The sequence below is a fragment of the Heliangelus exortis genome, chromosome 2 (assembly GCF_036169615.1).
Source record: "Heliangelus exortis chromosome 2, bHelExo1.hap1, whole genome shotgun sequence".
NCBI lineage: Eukaryota > Metazoa > Chordata > Aves > Apodiformes > Trochilidae > Heliangelus > Heliangelus exortis.
The window spans coordinates 20,959,910-20,979,046 of record NC_092423.1 but is presented as its reverse complement, the minus strand read 5'-3'; the positions used below and the strand labels follow the sequence as shown (position 1 = coordinate 20,979,046).

Sequence of the window (19,137 nt, the reverse complement as noted above, 5' to 3'; positions counted from 1 at the left end):
TGATTCCTCTGCAGCTGCAGCTTAAAGTAAGGGACATGGCTACAGGCAAAGCTTAGCTGTATAAAGCACACCTTAAAAAAATTATTATTGGTATCATACACCAAGTGGGTGTTACTGCTGCAGATAAGTCTGCCATTAGAACTAAAAATCAAGATACTGTGTGCTGATTAGAGAAGTGGCTTCAACCCTTCTGAGCCACAGCTGTCCAGAGGAGACCTTTTTAACTCAAGAAGCCTACCAGAAAGACCAAGTCAGAGCAGGGAGCTAGGTCTGATCAGCTCACTGGAAGGTGCATTTGCAGGCACTGCTGAAAACCCAAGGTTCTTACACGCACAGGTTGCAACTCTTTGCAGAGTATCATCACAGGGTCCTTACAGCTTCCCATTACTTTGTGTCCTGAGATAAGTGGAGGCAGTGAATAAATATTCTCTCAACCAAATACAAACTTTACTCAATAGTCTTTTTAAGTTCATAGCATTAAGGTCAACTGAAGCAAGATGCTTCATTTTACAATTCACCATCATTTTTATGCACAAGTTTTTAAGACTGGAAAAATTTTAAAAAGGAGGAAGTCAGATAAAAAGAATGAGCAACATAAACTTCTGTTCTGTTTTCTTATTAAATCCTGACAATCAGTTTTACAGCCATCAAGAGGAGAAAAAAGGAATAAGGAGCCTTTCCCTTTCCAGACACATGTAAAGATTGGTAAAAGTGGCACAACTGTGAACACAACTAGACAAAAATTTTAATCAATATTCTTTATCCATATAATGAGGTTCAATATAGATCACCAAAATGCTTCTTCTACAGTTTTTTTCACACAAAATTTGCTCAACATTCTTTATATGGTGAAAAATTATACAAAATGTTCTATTTGCAAGAGGTGAAGAAATACTTATTCCAGTAAAAGTTAAATGTCTGAATTTCTGTTCATTGTCAGAGTGCCCTGTGCTTCACAAATGATTTTTCCACTCAGATAAAAGGGGTGTGCAAGGGGCAGCCCAGACTTCTACTGCATTATTCATTGCAGAGCTGTGCAGGCATCAGACTCAAATTAGATTTCTGATCACTTAGGACAATTATGCTAGATGATATTTATCACTAAATTAATTTACCTGACCTGGTGGATGACAGTCTTTGTTCAATACTTGGAATTGCACTAGAGCTTCTGCAATGAAATCAGATAACATGCCTAACAATGCAGGTATCGGGCTACAATTCAACTAATTTTGCAAACTCTTAAAACAGATGAGAACTCCAAGTGGAAACCGTGTCAGATTCTGTCGGCTTGAACTCAGGAAACTGATTAAACAGAAATTTGTGCAGCATTTCCCGTAGAGTTTAGATGTTCTCAGAGCTAACCTCACTGACCAAAATCTGAAAAACAGAGGATTTCTTTAATCATATACGAACAGCTTGAGGACCACATACTTCCTATGGTAATTCTACAAACTCAGAAAGTACACCATCTGTACTTTAATAAATCCACAGTAGATTAAGACCACATGCCACATTTATCAGCACGTTGTTATTCTATATCTTGCTGTCAGGAAGAGAGCAGTTCCTTAAACTGCAAAATTCTTTAAGACGAGGATGGCACCCACCATTAAAATAAGAAACTGAAAAACTATCTGGAAAGTCCACAGCCCCTTTTCCTTCACCTGTAGCACTCAGGCCTGAGACTACAGGGACCCTTAGTGCAGATTCAGCAGACAGAGAGGTACCTCCCTTAGCATAGAGTTCTGGGGGAGCAGTGGTACAACAAAGGAAAAGAAAGGGAAGCCCTTTTAAAACAAAACCAAACTCAACCCAAAACAGTTTATCAGAGTAGGAATATAGATGGATGAAGAAAGGATGAATAGTAGTGTAAAAGACAAAACAAAACAAAAAAACACCAAGCACAAAAGCAGACAGAAAAAGGAGATACAGTACTGTGAACTATACCATAACATCAAGATATGCCCATGACTGAAAGGCCAGTCTTCCAGTATTATCACAAAATCAGCTAGAAACAACTGAAAGAATGTGGAGTGAGTTTTTCCAGAGATCTCAGAACTGTACTGTCAGGCAACACTGAAAGCAACTAGGATTTCACCCCTAATTACAGAAAGAGTTAAGTACACACTGAACAGAAGGAAAAATCCCTCCCAGTCTCCATTTTCTCTGTGCAGAGCAAAACTTGTTGCATTTTTCCATGGCTACCTGCTCATCTTCCTGAAGCATCACAGGACCTCTGAACCCTGTCCCAGCGAAGCATCTCCAGCTAAAAAGGATAGCTTCTGCATGCAAAACTGCTCATCTAGATCCTTCTATCTAACTGGCACTGACCAACATTATCCGAATTGTGGATACTTTCTGGCTTAATCTCTCCCTTGAAGAGACTAATTTATATTTGAATCTCATAGCCTATTAGTTGAATACTATTAAAATCACGTAATCCTTATTTCTCAAGGAAGGGTGCTCTTAAGCTGTACCTTTGACACTATTTCAGATGAATTGGATGATAAGAATATAGTGATGTTTTTAAGGTTCACAACACCTTCATTAATAAGGCAATACACAATTTAAATGCTTGGTGAAATAGACTATAAAATGGCTTTATCAAACCACAGGAGTAAGAATTTGTCTTGTAGCATTAATCACAGTAACTGTGAAAGAGACTATCAGTTCCCATGGAGGTTTTGGCTTATCTTAGGAATGCTAAATCAGGTCTTTAAGACAAGCTTAATTTTGAAATTATTTGGAAGACCTTATGGTGTATTCACCAGAAGGTGTTATACCTTACATCAGATGCTTTTCAGTTATAAAATCCATAAACCTCATGACAGGTAACATGACAAGCAACACTGAGAGTCTCAAGGTGGGCAAAGAGAAAATAATAAGGTACTTATACTAAAATGATGTTATGATAGCACATGATAGACAGAATGACAGAGCAGTTTCACTTGGACCAAGTAAACAGAAAGAGGCTGTGAAACCTTTCACCACCCTCAGAACATAAATGTGTCCTGGCAGCTGCTTTCAGCTGAATACCTGTTCATTTAGACAGAACTAATACATGAGGCGTGTGTTAGAAATGCAGTCCTAAAATATGTCTGCATCCACCACTTGAGAATGGAGGGAAAAAATACTAAGAGAGCAGTAAAATTAGTGAAGTTGCCACCAGTGCTGACTAATCTAAACTGTAGCAAATTATTTGTGCAATATACTGAGCTACTGTTCAGAATCGTGGTAATAGCCTGTCTCATCTTCCCCTTCTGCCTGCCTGAACGCAGTATTTTGATAGGAGACAGAATGTACAGGTCTCTGTAGCATAGTTAATTAAGTATAGTTGTTTATTTCCTAGGTCTGCACAAAGATCTGCTGCTTTGAGAGGAACTGGAGAAACCAAAAGTAAAGAACACTGCATTAATACTACCATGTTTAGTCATGGCTCCTCAACCACTTCCTCCCACTGTTTAATTACCTCAACACTCTCTACACTGGGCTTTCCTCGGACCTGCAAAGACAGAGTAAGTTAGGGAGATAGTAAGGGAATGCCTTAAAATTTGCAACACAAACTATAATAGAGTAGTAGTGGGCTGCTCTTCAGGGTACTGCTGCCTTGTTATTATTTGTATATAAAGTGTATATGTATACATATATATATGTACACGTGTATGTACGTATATATACATATATGGCTTGAGAAAACTCTTTTCACTTCCCTAAAAGGAGACAGCGTTATTTATCTGCTATATGTTCTTGGGTAGTACAAAAGGAGCTAAAATGTCTGCCTAAATGTAACATAGAACACCCTGGGCCTCCTGGCAAAGACTACCTAGCTCCACTTACCACTGTCACCTTCCTCTGATAAGTACTAGAAGTAGTAAGCCCTCTATTTCACTACTAATGGTGTGACTACACAAATATTCTGGCACAGACACAGGTGAGAAGGGAGGCCCAAGTGCCTACGGATGGGACAAACACAGGACTACTTCTTTGGGTTGTACTATTGGTTTAAGAAAGCTTAAACTGTACTTTAGATGTTACAGCTTAAAAACTGAGAGGACAGGATGAGGCACAGGCATGAGGATTTGCCAGAGAACTATATTATTGTGGTGTAAATTATACTGGTTCCATGAATAACTCTGGGGACTACTATACAAATCTTACCAGCGACAGCCTTGTTTTTAGTAAGAAACCATAGTTTAGTAAGAAACCAGGCATAGTAGGTTGCAAAATAAAGCCAAGACAAAAGCTGGAGATCACATTGTAGAGGCAGTCACATTATTTGAGTTATCTAGCATTTAATAAGAAAAACTGGTAAGCAAAGTCCTGTAAGAGACAAATCACATCTTCAAGGTTATTTACTAAAATACAGATTGCAGAGAACTTTAGGTGCCTAGTCACCATCTAATTAAATATTGTTGTGCATAATAGCTGCCTAAATATCTATGACAGTCTGAACTAATCCTCTGCTTTTCATCCTTTCATCTTTCGGTTTCATCCTTTTAAAAGAATTATTCAAAGTAAAAGAGCAGATTAGCTTTCAATATTGCAAGGCTACTAAATAATAGGACCTTAGAGATTCTTCAGATGTTTGGTTACAAATATGCCTCCAACAGTCAAGGAAATCATTATAAGAAGGAAAGATCAGCTTGCAATTCTGAAGATTATCTAGATTACTTATAGTTGAAGTTCAAGGACAGTGGCCATTTTTTTTTTCCTCTCCCAGATGCTCCCATCTAAGTTGGTTACAAAATGTTAGCTTGCCAGAAAAATGCATCAAACTGATGAAGAGATCAGAGTCCAACCTAAAATTCATGCACCCCCTCTTATACAGGAAAGGGCACTGCTGTCAGCAACACAGCAATGCTATTCAAAACGAAAGGGTACTTCAGCAGAACCTTACTTTGGAAATTCTGCACCAAGAGACAGTTCCTAGTTTTATACATCAACATACTGATGTAGCCTCATGTGGTTCAAAAATTCACTAAACCCTATAAAACCTATTGCAATGATGGACTCTTCCATCCCTCTGCTACACTCATGGATATTGCAGCAAAACCCTACTGCAAACTAGAATCTAAGTCCTGTTGACCAGAGCATCCATATCACTGATGGATTGGTTTGAGCCTCCTGAACAAGTCCAGATGCTCTCTGGATCGAATCTCTCCACTATGGCCTTCAGCCAGGCCCAGTCCAGCTGCTGCCTGGATCAAACTCCTCCAGCATGGCTCCCTGCCCAGTCCAGCTGCTCTCTAGATTAAAGTAGCAGCTCCTGGGCAGTCCAGCAGGTCTCTCTCCTTCCTCATATGCCAAACACACGGCACAAACTCGTCAGGCCAGCTTACTATGCTTAGTCACTCAGGTGAGAAAGAAATCATCTCTTGGATTTAGCCAGCAAGCCACCCCTCCAAAGACACTACAGTTATAGGAGCAAGAGCAGAATGCAACTTTTTTTTAATGAATAATTTACTTATCACACTTGTGCAGCCACTTTGTCATGGAGAAATACAATTTCAGGTTGATCAAAACTAGCTCCAAATTAATGCCAAAATCCTCCAAGCAGATTAAGGAAAATTATACTTAAAATCTAATGCTCACTTGCTTTATTAGAGATGAAAAACTGACCTACACGTGCCATGGATTTTCAGTTCTCTTTGCTATGTGCTGCTTTCACTTTCTTTGCTCCAGTTGTGAGTGTACTAACAGCAGATGGAAAGCAGCTAGACTTTGTTCTCTGAAGTGCTCTCTGCCAGCATTTCTAGTCAGTTTGACTCCATAGTTTAGCACACAGAGCTGAGTGGCAGGAGACTGCAGCTCAGAAACTAGAAGTGGAAAGGAAGATCATGAGAAGACAGGGCAGGGGGGAACCACAGACATAACACAAAACAGATTGTAGAACAGAGTGACAGTTAAAAAACCAAAGCAGAACAGAGTACATACTGCAAAACCACTAAATTGTACAAAGTCAAAAGGAAAGGGAAAAAAGTGGAAAGGGAAAAAATGAGCAGGAAAGAAAAGCAGGCTAAAAGCACATAATGGCAGTTAAAATTCTGCAAATGTCCTTTTTTTCTTTTGTTTTATTCTAATTTTGATATGTTATAAAACTAAAGCTTATGAATGTTTTCAATTTTGAGGTAGGGATCACAAGGGTCTCTAATCAAAAGGGCATAAGAAACCTACTGTTAGTGTACACTGCAACGATTACTACAACTATCATCACTTGCATTCACTGAGGGAAAGTGTATGTTGTTTCAACCTCAAACTCAGCTAGACTGGGTGAAATGTCAGCCTCAGTAAGGTTAACTGCATTGTCACCATAGACTTCAGCATAACTAAGACATCAGTTCCCATTAGAGACCCAATTCCCAAGTTTTTTCTAATTTTTATCGTGTTTTTCACCACAATATGCATTACCATGTAATAATCATTTTATCTGCAATGTTCAGGGGGTCATATGAAGTAAAAAAGCAAAAATATTTGCAGACTACTTCTTCATAATAATACCTCATGTGAGGATTACACCACCCTCCTGCACTGTTAGTTCTCTTACAGAGTATCAAGACTCAACAGCACAAAAACAGTCATTGATATTGAAGGCTGCACTTAAGACAACTTGTTTCACAGCTAATTGTACCAACTATTTTCAAATTAAACTTCAGAGTATAAAATAACAGGCTGTACAGCAAAAATCTACACTGATCAGAAAGATCAAAACATGGGAGGAAGCAAAAGAACTCCCACAAAATAAGATGCTATAAAACATGAAAGAAGTTTCATATGTCTGGCCTAAAATCCTATGGTTTGTAAAGGAGAAATCTGTATTTTTACCTCAATACACATTACAAAAATAATATTACCCAGCTCCAGCTCCACCTTCCTGGAAAGAATAAAGGATACCTGAAACCTGTCATTCAGCAAGCACTTTTTGCATTGTATGGCAACAAAACTGCTATATGCAAAATTTTATTGGGCTCAAAGCCAATGGCAGAGTGACAGCCATCATTAAGAGGCCCTACGAACAAATAACTTATTTGTTATAAAGTGAATTTTTATTTTCTCACTCTAGTAAGTCTCTAACGCAGATTACGCTGCCAAAACAAAAGGAAGAACGAACAGGAATGGAGGCAAATTTCTGCTTCTTTAGACCCTTCCGGACGGACCCACACCACCAGAGACTGAAGGCGGGCAGCCCGTACCTGTTCTCGGTCTGAGGGGGCGAACTGAGGGGGGACCTGAGGGCTCGCACCACTTTCGGCGTGACAGCAGCTACTCCTGCGTCCTCCTCCCAGCCCCTGGCAAGCAAGACGGGAAAACAAAGTTGTCAAAACCCGTGATTAGACATCACCAGGCGTGAACGGCGCTGGTTTCCTCCCCACGAATCGTTCACACGCCGCTAACACCCGATCCGAGCCTGGGGGCGCCGCGCCGGGCTCTGCCGCGCCCCTCTCCCGGCGGGGGGCGGCCGGGGGGCTCGCCACGTCCCGCTTCTCTTCCCCAGCCAGCTCCAGGGTCTCCCGCCCCGCAGCCCCACCGCAGCGGGCGAGGCCCCCCGGCCGCCCTACCTGGCGCGGAGGGGCTGCTGGCCGCCCAAGCGCAGGAGGCAGCCGCCGAGCAGCACGCTACCCAGCGCCGCGGCCAAAGCGATGACAGCCCGCATGGTGCGCTCGGCAGCAGCTACGGCCTCCCCATAAGTATTTAAGGGAGGCTGCGGGAGGGGGAGGTGGCCATGGCAGCCACAGGGTCTCTCCGCTCCGCCCCTCGCCCGTTCAGGCGGCCGCAGCCCTGCGCCGCCGCCATCAGTCCCCCCAACCCCCGGCGCTGCTGATCTCGGGGCACTGCCCTGCCCTGGGCTGTCGGCAGGGCCAGCCGCGCTGACGAGTCGGGCAGGGGCAGGGCGGGCTTCCCGTCAAACTTTCCCCTCCGCCGAACTGCTCCCTGGTCAGTCCTTCGGAGGATGGCGGCCGCCGTGCGAGAGGCGGCTCGGAGAGGGGCTGCTGCCTCCGTTCCCCCGCTGGCTGCCGGGGCGGCGATGCCGCCTCATGCCGGAGAGCTGCCGCGGTGCGAAGGCGGGACCCGGTCGGCCTGTGGTAACGGCCGCTTGGGGTGCTTCTAGGTAGGGAGAGAGAGCCGCCGGTCGGGCGGCTACTGAGCGGTGCGAGGGAGTTAAAACACTGCCGAACGGGGGTGCTGCGGTGCTGGAGAGCGCATGGATGCGCCGTGCGGGGCGACGACGGGGTCAGTGTGCGGGGCAAGGAGGCTCCGGGGGAAGCCCGGGCAAGTCTATCCGGGGGCTGGTAACAGCCAGAGCACTGCTGCTTTTTCGGTGGCTCTTTATCCTATTTATCAATGACATTTAATGTGTTCTTCTTTTTGTTTTAATATAAAATGTACTTGCAGTGATTTGGGTAAAGGAATGTTTCTCTAGTAAGTTCGCACCGTTTTATGTAATTGTGCATATTGTGTTATTTTTTTATACAAGGCCAGCCATTACTATGAGGAACCTAGCAAAGTGACATTAATTAGGCCCCCTTTATTAAGAGGTTGGGTAGGAGAGATCCTTTAAGACCTTACAGCAGCCTTTCAGTCGTGAGCCAGCTGACAACTTGTTTTTGCAGAATCTTCCGTTTCCTGTATCTGCAAGTGTTCCCTAAGCCTCGGAGCTGCTCTTCTCACTTCCTCAAACAATGGCTTGATACTGTGTCTGGTAAGTGGTTAGATCAGACAATGAGAAGCAGCATGCCTGCAGTCCGTCGAAGGAACAGCACAGCACCCGCTGTAATGGGGTCTGCCAGCAAACATCTGATTATTTTTTTAGGGCGTTTGTTAGCAGTGCTGTGGATGCGAGAAGTTGGGGGCTGGAGCTGCCATGGGGTGACAGGTACCAGAGTGTCTTAGTGCACAGTCCCTCCTGTGAGCACAGCTTGGTTGTCCTCTTGTCTTTGAAGTGCTTAGTTGTATTAGAAAAACAAAGCCAGTGTTAAGACTTCTGAGCAAGTTTGTAGTTTTGAGGTTGTCATGAATCGTAAATGTCTTGAATAGAAAGATGTTTCCTCACTACTTCCAAAAAACTTACTTCAGGTTCAGGCCTGTCCTCTAAGTCCAGTTGACGTTGTATATGAACATGTAGGGTCCAAGAGTCAGGTTCTTCAAGGTATGTGTATGTTCACTGGTTAGGAGTTACTATGAATTTCAATCCCACTGTTAGTTCTGTAAAGCTTGAAGGCTCCTGATTGTGTTAAGGGGTAGTACCAGTTATTTCATGATATCCATTAAATACTTGTATGTAAAACAATAAATCTTTCATTTTAGAAAGTCTAGTGATACTTATCTCAGCTCTGAATGAAAGAAGGCTAAGAATCACAGTCCAGAAAACTATTTTTTCCCCTCACTGTTATTTCTCTCTGCAGTACAGTTTTCCCATGAGTCCTGAAGTATCACTGTCAGCTAATCCATGGGAAATTTAGTGATGTCAGTGAGGACATCGTATTTCAAGTTGGAGGTCTGCTGCCAACACCAGTCTATAATATCCGTAGAGATTATTTCCCAGATCACAAGGTTAATCTTTGTGTCATATTAAAGTTCTTGCAAAGAAAATGGGAAGATTATAAGCCATATCTGTTTAAATTAGGCTTGGCACTCAGAGCTTGTTGTTTACCAACAACTTTACGAACACTTATTGATTGATTGTCACAATATCTCTGTGTGTTACCAGCCTTAATTTCCTGGCAGAGCAGCTTAGCAGAGAGGTTATGTGACCTAACTGAAAGGTGAGATGAGAATTGATGGTAAATCAGGATTCATATTTAGGAATGCTGGATTCAAAGAACAATTTTCTCCTGCATCATGTTGCGGTGTAAGCAGCCATGGTGTAAGGTAACATAATGTAGAGGTTCAAAATAATAAAGGCACAAGTGCTAAAGATGCCACACAGGAAAAGACAAAGACCAAACCACATACACTCAGAGAGACTGTCTCATCCTGTCCTACTGACAGCTGGAAGCTGCTGCATCTTGGCATCATCCCCCAGCCTCTGATTCCGATTAGCTTCTGAAGTCAGTGGGAACTGATAATTGCTGGCTCACACAGAAGGAAGAGATCACTAATCAGCCAGGTGGTGTCATGATGACTTTGTTCCTGAGTTCCCACAGTCCTACTTAGCTGCTAATTCGGAAAAGTAAAATGTAGCCTTGGGTATCGTCTGTGAAGGGCTTCTCCCCCCCCTCTTTCTTTCCCCCCCCGGGTTGATAGGATTGCATCTCAAAAGGAATGTGGTTGTGGTGCCTGTAGCATTGCTGGTCACATGGAGCTAGCTTAGTCTTCTTATTTCCAGCAGCTAAATCATATTAAGAAGCAATTAATGTTCATTAAATGCTTTTCTAATGCTGCCGTCTCATCAAAGCAATGGCTGTCATAGGGATATTACTTATTGCAAATAGGAGGGGAGATGACTGGTACAGTCAGGAAGAAAAGTACCAAAGCGACTCAGTGAAGCTGGAGTCTCATGTTGTGGCAAAGCATGAGTCCCACAAGTGAGGTGTTGGTGCAAGACTGGATATTTTTAGTGAACTCATTAATGTGAGTGCCTTCAGAAAAAAAAACAAAAACAAAACAACAACAACAAAACCCTTCAATGAACCTACTGAAATCTTATATGTTTCAAACTGGGAGAAAGGAATTGGTTCATTGAGTTTCACAACTTTTTCATTTATTTCCACCCAGGTTTCCAGGCAACGTGGTTGAAATAATTATAAACTACAAGAATTGAGGTGCTGTCTGCCAAATTCCAGGACATTAAATTGTCCAGGCCATTTACAAAAAAACAAAAACAAAAACCAAACCAAAACAAAAAAACCCTACCAACCAAACAAAAAAACCCTGCAAAAGACAATGCACTTCTGTACCCTATTTAAAAAAAAAGTAAACTCCAAACCAAGCAGTCACCTTGTGTGGCTGCTGCTACTTTACTGTTTCAGTCTTGCATTAATGTTTTTTTAATTGTTTTCTTCAGAATAGCATTTTGGGTTCTATAATTTAAGAAATTAGGCTTTATTAAAATAATAATGTAATAACTAAATTCACCCAGCAAACTGTCTGTTGATGTCTACATAAAACTAGTTGAAGTACTGGCTGTTGAAAAGCAGTTGTGTGTATCCCAGTTTTGAGAAGCCCGTCGAGTGTGCCAGTGGCGGCTCATCCTGTAAAGGCACAGTTCATTCTCCACAGAAGGTGAAAAAAATCAGGGCATAAGGAGAAGTAGTTTTGATGCTGAGTGTCTCAAAATTAGGGTTATCACTTGTGGTGGGACTTGCCTCTTGTGCAGAAAATTAATAATTTTTCAGCCTTAGAAACTGGCTGTGATTTTTATGTGTCAGAGTAATTTACTTTGTATACTTCACCAGATTTCTCTGTTTAGTTTAAGCAAGTAGCCGGCATCTTTTTAGCAACCATGATCCTGCTCCATGGCAGGTAAACAGTTGTTGGCAAAAATGCATCTTGTCACATTAGCCAACTTGAGGCCAGTAACTACTGAAAATCAGTGCTCTGCTGCCAGTCCCTGTGCAAGGCTTCATCCAATTAAGGGCACTGCAGGCACTGAAATGCCCATGATTGTTGTGCAGTCCAGTGTGTTTGCTCTTCCTAAGAAAGCTGATGAGAGGAACAAGGAAGAAGATCTGAATTCTAATTGCATACAAAGGAGGATTTTAATGCAGAAACCCTGGAAACTTTTAAGTTGTTAACCTGAAGAGAGCAGTTTTATTTTTTTCTGTTCTCTTTTCTCCCTAATGCTCTCAGCATGACTTTTTAATGTGACACCATAAGAAAGGACATATTGGGTCAGACTAGAACAGCATGTTCCTCAGGCAGTGCCCAGCAGCAGATTCCTAGGGAAGAACTGTTCAGTGATCTGTCCTAAGGATCCTTCCTCAGTTTCCAGCAATCAGCAGCTCAGGGACTTTCTGAACCAGAGCTATCTGTGTTTAGTTGCTTCTCGTGGATTTTTCTCCCATGATTGTGTCTAGCTGCTTTTTGAAACCATGTAAATTTTTGCATCCGCAGTAGCTTGTGTCAATGATTTCCATCCAAGCTGAAATCCTTCCCATTATGATTAGCCCAGGAACAATTTGCTAAGAAAAATCTCTGTTATTTGGAAACTCCGCAAAAGAATATTTACCGCTTCATGCCTTTTAGCACAGGAGATCAAAGATTTTTACTACACATTGTGCAAATCAGTGCTGCTGTTAATACAAATTCACAGCATCCATTGCTAGAATTCAGAGGGAGTTATTACAGAGCATACTGTGAATGCAAATTAAAAATAATGCACAGCGCTCGACCAAATCCTAATGGACCAATGGCACAATGTCAAATACATCAGAAGCAAAGACTTTTAATACTATTATTAAAACCTCAAGCAAACAAACAAAGCAAGTAAATCAGCACTGATGAAAACTGTTCAAGCAACATTTACTCATCATAGAGCAGGATGCAGACTGATGGTTCAGCTCCCAGCGGTTCTTAAAATGCCTGCATGGCTGAAGGAGGAATATGCCTCCAGGGATGTCACATAATGGAAAGGTTCTCATCAGGCACTGTGGTCAATGTTTAAGGTAATTATGTCAAGCTAGACATTTCTTTCAATTAGTGAGTTTGGCACAGTGTGTCCAGCTGCTTATCTGTAGAAAATCGGATTGGGGATCACATGTTTGTTGAAGTGTGCATATAAAATACTCAGTAATAGAAATGAAGGACTATTGCAGAGTTAGTTCAGAGTCATCTTTGATTATACAAGTGATAGGCTTTGATGGTCATCATTTTGTATGCTTATGGGAAATCAGATCCACAATCCAGGAAAACAAATGTATAATGTAAGCAAGTAGTAGGCATTACTTGAAGAAGAAAAAAGAGGGATAGCCATATGAGGGTCTAATCTTAGGATGGCAGGACTATTGAGTTTGATCCAGGGCCTGACAGCCCAAGTCCAAATTGGCTTCTTGGGATCACAGTGCACTGAAAAAAGCTAGAGCTTATTTTTCTGGCACACATTTCCTGAGTTGAAATTCACATAGAATATAGGAAGTAAAAAAAAGCACATTATATGCTGAGGTGCTGAGATAGACTACTTCATTGGTACCAAAGAAAACAATAGAAGTGATATAGAGGGGTTTGGAGGAAGGAAGATGGGACCTCTGTCTTTAAACTGAAAAAAGCCATTAACCCCAATAAGAAATGTTAAAAATATAACTGGCTTGATTACAGCCTAAACCTGTTCTCCTGTAAGACTGATTACTCTGGTCTTTTCTGCAGCAAAAACTGTTGAATTATCCAGAGAAAGGTACCTGCTGTGACTCCTTCATTTTCCCTGTTCCAACTTTGGTTACTTCTTAAGCTATTCTCAGCATTGTGAAGTTAATGCTGATAGAACTGTAGCACAAGAGAAGTGGTGAATGGGTGTGGGTGTGCCCAAGCTCCCCTGGCCACAGCAGCTGGGCCTGAGAGAGGGCCTGGGGCAGCCAGGCAGGGCTTGTGACTGGGATGTCCCACTGAGGGGATCACCTGAAGGACAACCCATAAGGGGCTGTGAAAGAAATTAATCACAAGGATGCTTGAGAGCTAGGGAACAAACTCAGGGTTCTTTAGTTCAGACACAGCTTTGAGGACATGAATATTCTGTTGAAGTGGGTCTGGTCTCATGCTTGTGAGAGACCTCTGGAAGCTCAATGTGTCTCTACCATGAAACAGTATTTGCACATATCCATGCAGTGACTGAGTGAAGCAAGACAGACACTGAACCTTCAGCATGCTGTGGGAAAAGAAGTTATGTAAGAAAATAAGTCATGCAAAAAAATACCTCTAAGTTAAAATGCTTAATGAAGCATTAATTAAGCATGGGGTGGTTTTCCTTTTCAGGATTATAGGTGAAACTTGGGGGGAAAAAACTCTAGACAGTATTTAATTTTGCCTAGTAATGGTGTGAACCATTTATAAACTGGAGCTGAAAAATTTCTACATCCTAACCACACTAAGTCTGGGCTACTTCAAGGGCCAGCAAGATATAAAGGCATTTAGGAGGGCTTATTTTAAACTGAAGTTGTCTCAAATGTCTTCTTTTTCCTCCATTCTGAAGTAATTTTCTATCTGAATGGTATGGGTTGTAAACCAGAGGTCAAAATGGACAAAACATGGTGGGGTTTGTGCCAGAATTTGAGAGATGCCCCCTCAGCTGAGGTAGGAAATGCAGCAGCTCTGGGGTTAGCTGCAAAAACCCTGGCAGCTGAAGAACCCTGCTCTGGCACGGGGAGCAAGTGAGAAACCTCAGGTGGGTTTTCTGTGGCCAGTGGGTGTGAAAGGCAGATAGAGACCAAGAGAGGGAGCAAGTGCTTTCTCCCTCTTCCAGCAGATCATTGCTTGGGCTCAAGTCTCTCTGTCCCCTAAACATATAGTACTAGATACACTCTGTCCCCACAGTGAGATCCTTTGGTACATAGATATAATCTCTGCGATTCACACATTATTAAAACTAACAATTCTTTGAACTGTTACCTTCTTCTTTCAGTAAGTATACACTGATATCCTGTGCCCCAGTGACAGGCCTTGCTGATCCTATTGCATTCCTGGCTCGCTTTCATTAGCCTCTGCAAATATACAGCTATTCTTGCTAAATCTGTGTGCTGGGTAAGCCAGAATCTCTCTTATGGTCCTCTGATAGCCACTTATGTATTTGTCTCCCTCTCAATTACTGTACTTCCAGAGAAAGCACATTTTGGTTTATTATTATCCAGTGCTTTCAATGGCCTGGCAGGAGAGAATTAAGGTCTAGCAGAGGGGAAAACCAAAGAAGAGTAGTGCCATCTAGGAAGACTGAGTGCCATCTGAGCAGAAGGGATCAATACTCACTCAAATACAGCAATATTTTCAGAACAGGCATTCAGTGTCTAGCTCCCAGGTGAGGCTTCTGCAGCACATGCTCATTTTGTTCTTATAGATTGATCAACCTTATTTTTAACCTTGAGGGCTGTAACACCCATAGTACTTATTTAAGAGACCCACTGTGCGAGGAGCTGTTAGAAATGCCCCAAAGTTAGCAAGTCCAGCTAAGCAGGTGGTGTATATAAATACCTGGTTTACATGCATCATTTCTGAGTCTTTGTTTGACAGTCTTGGCATCACCATCAGATCTGAAGGAATCTAAAAACCTATTAGTGTTTGCAAGAAGGACCCATAGGGGAGAGCAGGATCAAGCTGGGGAGGACAGAGCCCGTGGGGTGTTGAGGGGATGCATGAGGAGCTGCTGGAGCTCAGTGTGGGAGGCAGCCCCCTGGCATGCAAGGGTGTGTGGAGTCCCAAGGGCAAAGGGGGGGAGGATGAAGGAATTTTCAGCAGAAAGGAATGCTGATTCTTGAAGTACCATTATCATATGCTGGGGAGTTGTGCATTTTAATTACCCGCATTTAAAATCCTTCATCTTTAATTTTGTGTTTGCATATTGCATGAGTATGCATTTGACCAAATAGATGAACATGTGTGAAAGGCGATTCTAAAGCATGAAATCGGCACTTGAAACGTGCAGCTGGAGAAAATTTATTTAGCTGTTCCAGATGTACTCAGGTTCACCTTGGCTGTGCTTGAGAGCAAACTGAGAATTTAATAAGTACACAATATGTAATTTTATTGATAGCTGTTGGGTATGGTAATAAAAATCTATGTGAACCCTGCTGACACGTGACTAGAGGGTAATGCAGAGAGCACCAAGGTGACACAGCAGCACCTCCATGAGCTGCCCCAAACCATGCTCCCTGGATCTTCCCTGGGGAGAGATGCTGCTTCAGCCTCTGTACCACTTCTTCTTGTGTGACTCATTCTTCAGTAACTTGCATGGTGCAAGAGTATTTGAGGGATGAAATCAGAAGCCCTCCCCTTATCTTTTCATCAGGGATGGAGTTGAGACCACAGAATCAGTCCACACTGGAGGAGTTGGAACTTGCTTCCTTTCTCTACCTTGGTAAGCCAAGTTAGCAGCACTGAACTGCATGTTTTAATTTCTGTGGCACGTTAACATCTTGCTAAGGATGAATAACACGTAGTGGCAGGTATCTGACAGAGCTGCCATAGGGGATCTTTGCATGTCGCGTACTGAGCTCTGTAAGACAGGAACCAGTGGTTGTCATGGGACCCATTTTGTGTCTGACCCAGTGATGCACATCAAGATCTGAAGTAAGATGATCTCTGGAAATTAAAATGTGCCCAGTAATTCAAAATTGTGACATATTGATTTCTTTGTTCAGATACCATATCATTTGTAAAACTCCAACACAGCACTATAACTTAATGTTTTGCTCTTTAACAATTGGTCAGTAGCCCAGTTATAAATAGTGTTTTACCATTTACTGACATTTCACATGTATTTTCTATAGACTCATAAAGAGAGTGAAGGAAGTTTTTAATAACCACAGAAATATTTCAGGCTAAACAAAAGTAAGAGCGCGTGATGATGGGAGTACACTCCCAATGTGCCACGAGAATGTGCTGCCAGGTGTTCTGCAGGAGACTGGGGAAGGAGCCAGAGAGCTGTGAGCAGAGCATGGAGAATTGCACTGGTAGGGTATCCGTGCAAATCTGTGCCCTGGAGAGCAGCTGGCTGAGGTCCTAAGCCTGATGTGAAATGAGTGACAGTGCTTTGAGCTACCCGCCCCTCACCCCAGAAGGCATTGTCCTGGCTGCATCCTGCAGCAGCTCTTGGAGGAGACAGCAGGGAAGGGAGATGTGTTTTCTTCAGGCTCTGGATTAAGAAGCACTGAATGAGCCATGGGGTGGGCACATGAGGATTAGATCACTTCTTTATGGCTATAGCAAGCAGGCATTTGTTTTTTTCTAGCTATAGCATCTCTACTTCTGTCTTTATCTAATGTAATAAAGTGATAGAAACACTCCTTTGACTGTTCTGATCGATTTTGTAATCATAAAGTTAAGCCTTTTTAATATTTGGAAGTGTGTGTTAAATTTCTGATTCTGCATTTATTCACTTCTCTTAAATATAAGTATAAAAACATTTTGTGGAATCAAGTTATTAAATACAAGCTTAGAAAACTAACTTCTCTCTTGCATAGCCTAGAAATACTGTGTTTTTCTAGGCAAGATGTAAAATGAATAAATGATGTACAAACAAGCTGGTTTTGCTGGTTACAGGTACAAAAACTTCTTAGGACTTCTACTTTTTAAAGGAGGTTGAAATTAGACATTTTTCATGTGAGGCATCAACCTCATTAGTTGTAGTTACATCTTTTAAAAAGAAAGACGAAAACCCTACTATTACAGAACAGAGCTGGGATACCATGTCTGTGTTTCACTCAGTCCAATACAGTAAGTCAAAATATAGACATCCACCTATGAGCCATTTCCCCTGGCTCCATTTATAGTTAAAGGAAAGTTACTAACTTCTGGGCAGATATTTATTTCCTCCAAAAGTGCATGTATTCAAGCTCAGATTTCTTGCAACACATGTAAAAAGATCCCAGAGGGGCTTATTCAGCTACAGGTAAGATAAACTCCTCCTGCTTCACAATGAAAAGTGTTAAGGGATATTAAAAGCATTCCTGTCCACATCTGAAAATCTGCAGATTGTTTCCTTTATTCAAGTGTATTGTGCTATTAGGTAGTGGCAAGCTTTTAAATGAGTATTTTCTGCATAGCCTGGTACACAACTTCCACTGAAGATGCAAGGTCCAATTTAACATGGACTAGATGGGTTAAATCTAGGTTTTAAGTGCACTTGCATATTTAATTATGTGAGAAAAATAGTTCAGGGACTTGGTGCAGTGCCTGTCTCACTCATGTCCTTACTGACATGAATTACTGTATCAGTGGATACTCTGCTACACTCATGTTGCCTACTTCAATTTCCCTTAAAAGCAGAGCCAAATTTATCCTTTGTCTTCCCTTCCCTCTTCATGTACAAAATGGATGCCATGCTCTTTTCTGTATCACCCTCTGCCTTACAGCAGGGTGGGATTTTACAAGCACTTAACACTGCAATCAAAAGGGAGTTTTGCTGTTGAATTCCCCAGAGAGCAGAATTAATTGGTAGGAACAACTCAGAAAGAATCCCACTCCCACTGGAGTAACTCATCCATCATCTGTGAAGGGCTCTGCCACCCTGAATCTGGGTGGCACTGGCATGCAAAGCACCACCAGGCTTCTTGCTTATCATGTTTATTTAAAGAAGATCACACAGCATGTGCTCTTTTTGGCAATTCAATTACCGAAAGGCCCTTCTCCTCAAAATATTTCTTCCCCCAGCTATCAAAGACTTGGAAAAAATATTGGGCTAAATTTTTGTTTGCATTCATGAGAAAAAAAAAAAACAAAACCAGAATACTGACAGGCTAGGTGCTGTAAAGTTCCAGAAAGCTGGGTGAGGAGCAAATCCGTGAACTCGTATTCTGTTAGGCTGAGCACACTCCCTCAAGAAACAAGCTGCCAGAGGTTGATTGTACTGAGCCATAAATGTGCAAGGTGATTATAGCAGATAAAGCCCCCAAACAGAGCTCATGGGCCCAGACACAAAGAGCACTGAGCTCTGCAAAGCGTGCCGAGTACAGACACAGCCTGGCCGTGCAGGAGGCCTTCCCAGGCAGCGTTACAGCTGGAATCTCTTACTGAACAAAGATGAGTGAAACTCCTTAAAAAAGAGGTTGGCAACGGGATAAAAAAAACCTTAAGCTGCCAAAACAAAAAAGGAAAACAAAGACTTGCTGTGCAGTTCCTGAAAAGTGACATTCAAATTAAAGCAGGGCAAGCAAGCTGTTTCTAAACCCCTCCTGTGAACCTGTTTCAAGAAGTTTCCTCTGTTGCATTCAAGTCATTGTGTTCAGTTGCAAAACACAACAGAAGAGTTAAAGGATTTCTATCAGGGAAAATTTTCAAAGCTATTTTAATTTACTAAGTTCCTCTTTAAGAAGGAACCGTTATGGGGAAGAGGAACTGGTAATTAATGTAGATGGCCCTGTCTCAGGAATCAGAGTGAGTTTTGTTGCATGAAGGGCTTGTTTCATGCTTCTCCAGCTATTGCCTTTTCTCAAAAAATATTAATGAGGAGCCCTATTAGTTTGAAATAGTAGTTTTAATTAGATTTCTACAATGCACATACTA

At 42.0% G+C, this 19,137-nt stretch overlaps 1 protein-coding gene and 1 long non-coding RNA gene across 4 annotated transcripts in view; one reads left to right on the top strand and one right to left on the bottom strand.

Moving 5' to 3' along the window:
- The window catches only part of ST8SIA6 (ST8 alpha-N-acetyl-neuraminide alpha-2,8-sialyltransferase 6), a 40,527-nt gene extending 32,267 nt beyond the window's left edge, over positions 1-8,260 (bottom strand). For 2 of the 3 annotated variants that reach the window (XM_071735130.1, XM_071735131.1), the window contains exons 1-2: positions 7,554-8,260; positions 7,188-7,283 (exon numbers count right to left, since the gene is read on the bottom strand). In XM_071735130.1, the coding sequence (XP_071591231.1) occupies positions 7,188-7,283; positions 7,554-7,648 (191 nt within the window). In that variant the 5' untranslated portion in view covers positions 7,649-8,260. The remainder of the gene's footprint in view (positions 1-7,187; positions 7,284-7,553) is intronic. The other variant, XM_071735132.1, reaches the window with a different exon arrangement.
- A 34-nt stretch (positions 8,261-8,294) lies between these two features.
- LOC139792175 (uncharacterized) lies at positions 8,295-16,919 on the top strand. Its single transcript, XR_011724169.1, has 3 exons — positions 8,295-8,695; positions 15,923-15,991; positions 16,454-16,919. It is a non-coding gene; the product is annotated as an uncharacterized lncRNA (long non-coding RNA).
- The last annotated feature ends 2,218 nt before the right edge of the window (positions 16,920-19,137 follow it).